We start from the raw sequence: 11,417 nt of genomic DNA on the forward strand, positions 1-11,417 counted from the left end.
CATCTGCGTACTGTAGGACAGATACACCTCCATCAACTAGATGAGGTACCAAACTACCTACTTGGCCAACATCCTTAGCCCTCCCTACTAGAATTGTCAACATGTCGACTACAATGTTGAACAGAATAGGGGACGTTGGATCTCCTTGTCTCAACCCCTTATGCGTTTGGAAATAGCGACCTACATCATCATTCACTCTAATTCCAACACTTCCTTTTTGCATGAAAGATTCTACCTATTTTCTCCAGGCTGGATCAAAACCTTTCATTCTCAATGCTTGTTGGAGGAATGGCCATTTGACTTTGTCGTACGCTTTCTCAAAATCCACTTTGAAAACAACCCCATCTAGTTTTTTTGTATGGATTTCATGGAGCGTTTCATGGAGGACCACCACCCCTTCAAGGATGTTTCGGTCTGGCATGAAAGCAGTTTGGGACGGCTGCACCACAGAATGCGCAATCTGCGTGAGTCTATTTGTCCCAACCTTGGCGGAAATTTTGAAACTTACATTCCGAAGATAGATAGGCCTGAACTGCTCAATTCGCATTTCCTCTGTTTTCTTAGGAAGCAAGGTAATGGTTCCAAAATTCAAATGAAACAAGTGAAGTTGTCTAGCGAATAAATCCTGGAACATCGGAAGCAAATCCCCTTTAATGATATGCCAGCACCTCTTATAAAACTCTGCTGGAAATCCATCCGTCCCTCGGAGCTTTATTATTCTTCATTTGAGAACTAGCTTCAAACACCTCTTTCTCCAAGAACGGAGCAGTTAAAATATCGTTCTCATCAGAAGCAAGCTGAGGGACATCTTCAATCCGCGACTCATCCAGAGATACGAAATTATCCTCCGTAGGCCCAAAAAGCTGCTTATAATAATTAGTGATGTATAATTTAAGATTCTCCTGTCCTACAATCGTCCCTTCGTCTTGCTCAAGCTGAAAGATCATTTTCTTTCTATGCTTGCCGTTGGCGATCATATGAAAGAATTGAGTGTTGGCATCCCCCTGGATCACCTTGCGAACCTTCACCCGCAATGCCCACTTCAATTCCTCTTCTCGCAGGAGCTCTTTCAATCTCATCTCCGCATCTAATTTAACATGAAGTTTCGTTACATCTAGGATCATGGACTCGGCTTTGACATCTAAGGCCTGAATAAGGGTAAGGAGCCTTTCCTTTTCAACCTTATAAATCCCACTGAGATTCTTAGCCCACCCACGCAAGAAGCTTCGCACGTGTCGTATCTTATTCTGCCATCTCTCAATTGGAGTCCTTCCTCCTGAATATTTAGCCCACTCCCTGGCTATAAGATCAAAAAATCCTTCTCTCCTAAACCACGCTAATTAGAAAGAGAAGGTATTCTTATTCCCCACGTGCGTTGCCTCACCCAAGTCAACCAGTAAGGGGGTGTAGTCCGAGATTCCGCGCGATAATGCCTGGACGGTAACCAGAGGAAACTTCTGTTCCCAGTCAATGCTCGCGAGGACACGGTCTAGCTTCTCAAAAGTGGGGGTTGGCAGAGTATTAGCCCATGTGAATTTTCTTCCCGAAAGCTCTATCTCTCTCAGATCCAAGCTTTCAATAATGGTGTTAAACATGAACGACCATCTGCCATCAAAATTATCATTGTTCTTTTCGTCTCTCCTTCTAATAATATTGAAATCACCCCCCACTAAGATTGGAATCTGCTCAGACCTGCAAATATGGACTAAATCCGCCAAAAAATCTGGTTTGAGTTCTGGTTGTGCGGCCCCATACACCGCCACCAGGGCCCAATTAAACTCGCCGACCTTCGACCTAACCCAAAACTTGACGGCAAAATCTCCCATGACCACAGCTCGGACTTCCAACTTCTCACATTTAACCCCAAGTAAGATCCCACCTGATCTTCCTCTCGGGGAAGACAGTGCCAGTCATAATCGACACCTCCCGACAACGTATATAGGAATTGAGGGGAATAGTTGCCTCTTCCTGTTTTAGAAAGGGCAATAAAGTCCAACCTATGGTCGATAGAAGCCTCTGCTAGAAATCTTCTTTTAGTGAAGTCCCTCAGACCTCTGTTATTCCAAAAAATTCCTCTCATAACTCATCATGAAATTTTTTGGTCATTCGGTTCCTAGCACTTCTACGCACCGCTGAAACTGGGTAAATTTTGCGTTGCCACTTGCGTTTAGGCTTAGCTACTTCCTCCACCCGGTCCTCACAGCCGTGTTCGGTGGGTCTACTGCAAGTATCCTCTATAGGTTCACTCCCCCCAAGAGGTAAAGAACCTCCCTCCTCCTCAGTCTCAGGAGGGGAAGGGGCAATATCTGCACAAAGCGTATCTAACACCTTTACTCCCAACTAAGCAATATCGGAATCGTTCATAGGTTTAATGGCTGCTAAATTGTGAATCATGTCTAAAGCACGATCCGCTTCAAGATCCAAGATGTCATTAACCGAATGCGAGATCTCATTATCATTACTACCTAGTGAAACTCCTAGCTAATTTGCATTATGAATAATCTCAACATCAGGAAAGTGCAAAATAGAATTGGAGGTGTTGACCGACATACCAGTAGTGACCTCGATATCACGAAGCTTGGCCGCCCGCCTGGCGCACCTCAGCTGCATGTCATCAATGTCCGACTAGTCCTAAAGATGACAGCTCATCCGCCGCCCCTCAGACACCGGATCCGGGATACCTCCAAAAGCTATGACCTCCTCCCTAGTGGCCTTGATAGGGGTAAGGCCTCCCGCCCCACCCCCACCGCGCGGATGTAGAGAGTCCCCAGGGCCTGCTGCTGGCACCGGCCCCGGCGAACGTAGGGGGGTGAAAATGCTGGCCATCTGCCCATGCTCCCCATTAGTCGTGGACAACTCAATCGTCGGCTCACCCATAGGCTGGCGGTGGGAGATAAGAACAGGGGTCGCCTGCCCTCGTTCCTCTCGAATAGCAGCTGTCACGCTGGCGGGAGAGGCATCCACAGTAATCGACGATGGCAGGAGCAACCCCTGCGGCGGAACAGGTGGCTGCTGGCCCACAGAGCCAACAGACGCCGTAGGCGTGATCGCCCTGACTACCGCAGGAGAAGAAGGAACTGAGGCCTCCTGCCCTGGTCTCCCTCTCAACCTCGGCACGTCGCCGATCGGCAAAGAAAGCACCTCGTCCTCGGTCCTCAACCGTGGCACAGCAGCTGAAAGAGAAGGGGGAGAAGGGGCCACCTTCCCACGATCCTCCACCCCCTCAGTAAAGACCTCACCCACAACAAAGTCTAAGGGGGGAAGCGTGTCGTCCAGCACGTCATCAGACTCCACCCGATCGCTCCAAAGCCTAGGAGGAGCAAAAGCAGGCTCAAAAGAACCGAATCGCAGCATGTTCATGGGTACCGTAGCAGAAGGAGCAACCCCATACCCAGGCGCCTGCAAGGTGGGGCTCGGCCCGTTCGCCGACTCAGGCCCAACATCATCCCCTTGCGTCTCCGTGTTCCCCGAACCATCATTGTTATCATGCATATCCACATCCGTCCCTGCCATAGCCTCAGAAAAAAGATCTGTATCCTCAAACTCAATGTCAAGATCGAAGACCATGCCCCTGTAAGTCCACTTGACCACATCATGCACAAACTCAATATCGAGGACACTCACCAACAAGCGTGCCACTCTATTAGCTCTAGTGAAAGCCATATCGACCTTCTCGGTCTTTCCGACCAGAAACCCCAAGCTAGCAACAACCTGAGCATCCTGAAGCGGCTTGTACGGAGCCCCTGAGAAACGCAACCAGACCTGGGTGAGAGGTTTGCCTTGCGGCTCAACTCGCTTCCACTCATGGAACTCGAGGATGCACTCAGTGCCAGGTACTCTGCATAACCCAAAACTCAACATATGCTCCAAGTCCTCCGAAGTAGGAAAATCAACCTTATTAGAGTTGGCCTCGAGACGAGTGAGCTCCCACTCAAAGTTACCTGGAACTAACTCAGTGAGCCTGTGCATAATTTGCGCCTCAGACACATCACTCTTAGTAACTTTGACAATCCCTGTAGTTGTGCTCTGGGTTCATCGGGTATCTCCCTCTCACTAGGAGACTCAAAAAACATCAGCTCAGCATAATACACTCCGTAGATGGTGATACTCGGCATCTGATCCCGCAGAATAGGGCACTCCCCCGTGTCATGCGCTGGCTTGAGGCAGGTATCACAAAGTTCAGTTACACATTCCGCAATAAAGTGGTCCCTCTCACCACAGCGATAGCACAACATCTTCCCCTTCTTACGGGCCCACTTGGAGGCTCTATCCGCATATGTCTTATCGGCAGTACCAACAACATCCGACACTAAGATCTCAGTCTCAGGTACCACAGCAGTGGTCAGTGCCGTAACCACCTCCATAGCCTGCCAAGACACATCCATCATCTGACCGGTAGCAACCACCTCAGCCGTCAGCTCCGCGACCACAGGTGGAGGAGGTTGGCGGTAACGGTTCCTACCACCGCGACCACCACGATGTCCTTGGTAGCCACCTCACTGCCAGTAATTTGGGCCAGATCCCCCCTCAACAAAACCACCCGTAGGGCCGTACAACGGTCTTTCAGCTGAGCCATCACTTTGCCATGCATATCCGTGCCCGCCGCCGATGAGCCACAATGATGGCCATCCCCATAGGCACTGTAGCCATCGTCACCCCATTGTCCCCGGGGTTGTTCAAAACCACCTCGGTTCACCGGTATACGATCAACATCTGCAGCATCTTGAGGCGATACATGAGTTTGAACCGGCAAGGCCCGATGCTGGGCGGCCGAGCCACGTAGTGGGGTGGCGGTGCTGCTCGCGGCTGCTGCTCAGGTGCCGCCCGTGGCTGCTGCCCATTGCGAGGAGCAGCAGCGACCACATCGGGCTGTGGAGGCCGAAGACCACTACCGCGCCCCGCCACAGCACTAGTGGGTGCCAGCGCGACCGGTCCGGGCGCCAGCGGCCTAGGACCGGAACCACCGCCACGCCCTACCGAGCCGGTACCTTGTGCCGTCCCAGTGACCACCTTGGGCCTCTGAACCGGTGGAGCAGCACCACCATGCCTAGCCGGCGCAATCCCTGCGACCACCGGTGCCTTCTGCCCTAACACCTGCTCGATGTGTTGAGCCACAGGAGCAGCACCACCCCGACCACGCCCGGACGGCGCCGCCCCGGCGATGACCGACCCCTTCTGACCAGCGGGAGGAGCACTCCCCCGACCCGCCATGGCTTCAAGAGGAAAGATGTGGCGCGCTCGTCCAGGGTCCGCACACAACGAAGCCAGGAACTCCACGGCGATGCCGAACCCTAGGAGGCGGCGATAGGATGATGTGGGACCGATCCTCGATCAAAACCATGCATGGGCCACCGTCCAGTACCAATGTGGCATCCGGGATAGCCTGGGCCTCATACCCAGCTATCCCCAGCCCACACTGGTTCGGTCTAGATTGGGCCGAAAGCACCTTCGCAGACCGGGCCGAAGTCACATCCTCGGGCCCAGCTGCACCAACCAAAATTTTCAAACGCTCGATCCGCGCGTTCCGGATCTCAGCCAGCCGGCTGGTCACCGGCTCCGGCATCTCCGCCACCGCCGCCCGTTTCTTTTTCTTTCTCTGAACAAGTTTTCACGCACCCGCTTCAAAAAAATCGGAAAGGGTGGGCTTCGGGAGACTCACCTTTGGAAGAGGACCTCGCCATGGCCGGATTGCCGAAGCCGCCGTAGGACGATGAACGATGCGGCGCACAATCTCGAAGATGTCCTCCTCCTTCAATCCCGATCTCGCTGGATCATCGCGCGAGACCGACAGATCGACGAGTAGCGTGACCTCGTGCTCGTCATAGCCCACTCTCAACGCTTCACAGACCGCGTCTGACGGCGTCGGGGAGCCCGCCGGCGGCTCCTCCCCGTCCGAGTGACCGGCCTCGCCTTCTGAGTCTTCGATGCCGTCCGACAGCGCCCAAAATCTTCGCCCAACGCGCCGATCCATGGCGGATGAGGCCGCCCGAGGCGGCGTCGCCTGCAGGGTCGCCTTCACGGGCATGCACAATTTCTTAAAAATGGGAGAGAATTTCACTTCCCAGCCTCTGCACCAACTAGGGATGCATACGACCATTTTAGTATGAGTACCAAGATAAACATGGTCCTCAGAATTTTTTTAAAATAAGTATCAAGATATATCTTGATACGTGGTTCCACCACACATCAAACTTGATCCTCAATAAACGAGGAAAACTCGTGTGCATCACCTGGCAATTCTAGGAATTGAACTCGGGTCGTTAGGCTGCACAATTGCAAACCAACTATTGAGCCAAGGCTCTCTTTGCAAGGCTCAATCAGACATAAAAAGAAAAAGGTTAAATTAAAAATACTCACATAAATCTTTACGTAGAATCAATGACATTGGACTTAAATATGCAATACCTAAAGCACATCTAGATTTTTTTTTAGCAAAACAGATAAATAATCCGTAGACCGGAATTTCCATTAGGCAATATATGTCAGGTAACAGATTCGACAGGGAGACAGACCACTACATCAAGATACACCGTCGCGTCCGAGATAACCTCCGGCGGTACCAGCGCTACACCCATATAGCTGGGGACAGGGCTCGTGGTGGGTCATATACACGTAGGCACAATTGGGTACAAGATATACGAAAGATACAACTCCGATGCGGGGCTTGATTACGTCCCGGACTTTTTTTCTCGTCGTCGTCGCCATCATCATCGGAGAGGAAGCGCTAGCTATAGCAACTTTAGGTACATGACCGGATCACCATCACCATGGGGTCATGTGTATCTGTAGTGTAGTACTGGTGGTTTCATGCTGGAAAGGGAGGAGGCTAGCTGTGCTCGAGGGCTGTTTCGGCCCTTCTTGCACCAGACCAGCCATCACTGGGTCTTGAGGTACCATGGCCTGGAAAAAGGGGAGAATAAACTGAGGGTTAGTCTAGGTTCATAGGCATGGATTTAATGACTGAAACTGAAATCCACAAACGAAATAGAAATGCTTGGCTCACAGTATAACAAGTCTGAATGTTCCCTGTAAAGGCAGGGGGAGAGAGAGATGCCGACAGAAACAAAGGTCTTTTCCAGTCAAGAACATTAATTTGGAAATAACATATAGAGCGGATCTATTCTAGTCTAGCTAGTGGGGCAAGAGGAAGAAACCTAAGATTGGAATTTGTCCGGGTACGTTCATATGCGAAAGGAGAGAACAAAACGTCAACTGTTAAAAGGAGGGACAGCACTTTATGCCCGTCGAAAGGACAACAAGCTTTATGTGCAAATCTTGAGCAAAAGCATTCTCTAGCTACCTGCTTACTACACTTTTCTGGTATCCCGGACAAATTAGCATCCCGTTTGCGCTTTCTTTTTTGCCAATTAAGGGTATGCTGTGGTTAAAACATAAAGCCTAGAACCCTAACAAAGACGCGCTGCTTTTGAGGTTAGTTATCAGATGGAGTGTAGGATATATTCTAATGCTGTCCTTCTTCACCGTTTTTATAGGTTTTACTGGTAAATCCATAAAATCAACTCTGTGTTTACCTGAGGAGCCGACTGAAATTAACTGCGATAAACCTGACAGCAGTTAACTATAGTACAACTGCGCCTGTGTATATGACCAATAACATACATGGAACATCACGAGCAACACCATTTTGATTTTTTTTTCCTCGGCGGCACAAAGTGCGATCAGGTCATCGGCGAACAAAAATTATCTTGTTAATATTTAAGGTACATGACTGAATCATTGTTGGATAAACCTCAGAGATATCACAAAACAAAAGATGATAAAACGTCAAAAAAATCTAAGACCTAGGTATTCTGCATGTTGATTTCAGAAACCAATGATTTTGTTTATGACCAGTTTGACTGAATTTCAATTAAAATTGATGATCCAAGCAAGTTACTCTCACTAAAGGTTTAACCAGATTGGCTAATATTTATCGGAGAGGGCTCCTAGAAATACACCTCAAGGTTTGAATGAGCAGTTCATGCTTAGCTTAGACAAAACAAGCTCCAAGGACGATAACACAATGATATCGCGAAAAGAAGATCATACTGTTCAGACAAAGCAAATGCTAGCACGTACGAGCATGTACTATATGATTTTAATCAGGTAGTTCATCCTATAAGTAAAATGGAACATGGAGATCTGTTTAGCTTGCAATTAATTAAGCAGGCATGCCATGTTTTGCTGTAGTAATTAGCTTACAACTAGGATTACTATAAAACTTGATCTCCTGAACATAGAAGTGTTGAAGTGTAAGTGACATCACCGCAATGATACGTAAGTGAAAAAGCAAAGCGCATGGTTGGCTACGCTCAGTGAAATGAATGAACAAAAATATGTTCATGCATGGATTAGTCATGCTAAAATTTGCCTCTCAAGAATGGAAAAGAAGCCAATGCTACTACATTTGCAAGACCACATAAATTACAAACAAAATTCAGTCAAGATTCAAGAGATAACCAAATAGTATAGCATTTGCAAGACATGCAGAGTAAGAAGGGAACAGAGAAGTCCATGCCCAAGGGAGCAGCAAGAAACCATGCATATTAGTAGAGGGAAATCCATGTATGGAAGGAATATAAAGCATCCAGTGCAAGTGACTGCACAGAGAAAGCTAGCCAGGCCGGCCGAAAGGAACACCGCCCTTTCCCTTTGCACACACCACATGAGTAGTAGAGGCTGGCCACTTATGTGATGATGCATGTGCATGGATGGAACAGTCCAGAACTAGTATGAGTTTCGGACAGACTACTTACTACCTCTGCCCGTCGCTGCTGCCACCGCGGCTGGAACCGCCTTGGTTGTTGTTGCTGCTGCCGCCGGCACCGTTTGTATGAATCTCGTCCACGTCTTTTACCAGCTCTGCAAGGTGCTTCTTCACATCCTCCACCGACTTGCCGTCGCCAACTTCCCGCGCCACGTTCTGGAAGAAGTCCGGCGCGTCCCTGTCGTACTTGTTTAGCGCCACCTCGAACACCTTGTTCTGCTTGAATGTCCACGATGAACTCATGCTTGACTGGGCTGTGGCTTCTCAACAGGAAAGAAAACTAAGGTGGATTGCAATGACTACTGTTACTGCTGCTATTACTAGTGCTACTACGGTTGCTAGATCACCGGGCTTGGCTTGGCTTGTGTTTGTATGCAACAAGAGTGGTGGCAATGGTGCAACTTATATAGTGGGAGGAGAGGCTAGCTGGAGAATAATGCTTGGGAATGGTGGGGGTGGATTGGAGGTGTTAGCAGCAGTACCAATGGGCAAATCAACGACAAGCTTGCATAGGAGCCACAAGAAGAAAGAAAGAAAGAAGAAAGGAGAGGAGAGATTTCATTTCATATTTTCATTGTACAAAATGAAATGCCGGGGAGAATCAGCATCGTCTCCTCGGGTCTGCCGGAGGAGGGGGAGGCCCCTTTCATCTCTTTTTGTCCCCCTATCTTCACTGAGACTATTTGTACTTTAACCAGGCTAATGATTACTATGATTAGTAATTACGGTAGGCTAAACATACCTAAGAGCATCTCCAACAGCCGCCGAACGCGCCGCGCGCTAAAATCTACTTTGCCGCGCGCCCATCTCCTGGTTTGGCGTGACGGGCAGCGCTGACTCCAGCAGCCGCGTTAAAATGCAGCGCGCGCAGCTCCAGCAGCACGCAAAAAATGCAGGGCGCGCGACTCGCACAAACAATATATGCATTTCAAATAGAAGCAAAAATTATCAAACTATAACAAAATAAATCAACAATAAATACTTCAATTTCGTTATTACAACCCAAACAAATAGTTTATCGTTCAGTACAACAAATAGTGCAATAAACACAATAAATAGTTCATGAACAATGCAATGTCGAACGCACAAATCATGCTCTTTGTCGTCCATGCCATGCCCACCACTCCTCAATGAGATCCTTCTGAAGATCATTGTGCGCTGCGGGACGCCGAATGTCATGATAGGAGGCAACAAAACGGGCCACCCTTTCAGCCCTCCGTCGCACTCGCACGGGATGTCCCAAGAGCTCATACTGTGAGTAGTCTAAATCTTGGCCATGCTCATTCTCGATGATCATATTGTGCATGATCACACAAGCGTGCATGATGTAACAAAGCATTTTTTGATCCTAAAATCTAGCCGGTCCTCTCACAATAGCAAATTGGGCTTGCGAAATCTCAAAAGCTCTCTCCATATCTTTTCTAGCCGCCGCCTGAGCATTGTGAAAATCAAGATTTTTCTTACCTTCAGGCTTTTTCGACGGCTTCACGAAGGTTTGACACTTTGGATAGATGCCATCCGCTAGATAATAGCCATAGTTGTATGTACCGCCATTTGCTACAAACTGCACCGGTGGCAACTCACCATTTGCAATCTTATTCATCAGTGGAGACCGGTTGAAAACATTGATGTCATTCAAAGATCCAGGCATTCCAAAGAATGCATGTCAAATCCAAGTCTCTTGATCGGCCACCGCTTCAAGGATTATAGTGGAATCTTTTTTTTGCCCGTGGAATTGCCCATGCCATGCCTTTGGACAATTCTTCCAACTCCAATGCATGCAATATATTGAGCCAAGCATGCCAGGAAAGCCACGAGCTTTGTTCGTCGCCAATAGCCTTGTGGTGTCTTCAGCATTGGGAGATCTCAAATACTCCTCGCCAAACACTTGCACAATTCCGACTGCGAAGAGCTTGACACACATGATGACTTGACTCTCACCCATAGCCAAGTGATCATCAACTAGATTAGCCAAGATACCGTATGCCAACATACGCAAAGCGGCTGTCACCTTCTGAAAGGTGCTATGCCCGAGCTCTCCGGCGGCATTCCTCCTTTGCTGAAAAAACCGGTCATGGCTCACTAGTTTCTCTGCAATGCGCCTGAACAACTCGGTGCTCATCCTAAACCAGCGATGAATGTACGACTCTGAGTATGTGGGATTCTCCACGAAATAGTGCCTCATCAATTTGTTATGGGCATCGATCATATCCCTCCAAATTTTCTGCCGACCCATAACCGAACCACCGTGGTTCGGTTTTTTATTGATATGCATAGCTAGGATCATTGCAAGGTCCTCCTCCTCTTCCATATCAAATTCTTCTTCGGAAGAATCATACGACGAACTCATCTACAATGTTCAATACTATACTATAAAAACTAGAATCAACATGCACCAAATTCATGACGTTTGAGCAATACATACCTTGCAGGCATTTTGTCGAACACCTTGCAAGCGCCGAGCGGCAGCGAGCGCTCGGGCGTTGTTCGTCGGACGACGGACGCGCGCGAGGGGCGGCGGGACTAGAGGGGGGGGGGGAACCGCCGCGGGGATAGGCCGGGGACGCGTCGGAACGGTCGCCGGGTGGTGCGGCGGCGGCGGCGGCGGCGCGGTTGGATGGGGGAGGGGGGTGGGAGTTGCGAGCGAGCG

The 11,417-nt window shown here is 49.1% G+C and overlaps 1 protein-coding gene across 1 annotated transcript; it reads right to left on the reverse strand.

The window, feature by feature from the left end:
- Positions 1–6,442: 6,442 nt before the first annotated feature.
- Positions 6,443–9,280, reverse strand: LOC123150069 (protein RADIALIS-like 4). Its single transcript, XM_044569858.1, has 2 exons — positions 8,760–9,280; positions 6,443–6,900 (listed from the first exon to the last, which is right to left on the reverse strand). The coding sequence occupies exons 1-2, from the start codon at positions 9,008–9,010 to the stop codon at positions 6,876–6,878; spliced, it is 276 nt and encodes a 91-aa protein (XP_044425793.1). The 5' UTR covers positions 9,011–9,280; the 3' UTR covers positions 6,443–6,875.
- Between the last annotated feature and the right edge of the window lie 2,137 nt (positions 9,281–11,417).

The sequence above is a fragment of the Triticum aestivum genome, chromosome 7A, assembly GCF_018294505.1.
Source record: "Triticum aestivum cultivar Chinese Spring chromosome 7A, IWGSC CS RefSeq v2.1, whole genome shotgun sequence".
NCBI lineage: Eukaryota > Viridiplantae > Streptophyta > Magnoliopsida > Poales > Poaceae > Triticum > Triticum aestivum.

Excerpts from the sequence above, each read along its gene's own strand:
- LOC123150069 (XM_044569858.1), bottom strand. The coding sequence starts at position 9,010 with ATGAGTTCATCGTGGACATTCAAGCAGAACAAGGTGTTCGAGGTGGCG. Across the intron at positions 6,901-8,759 it reads GGCAGCAGCGACGGGCAGAG|GCCATGGTACCTCAAGACCC; the intron begins GTAGTAAGTAGT and ends CCCTTTTTCCAG.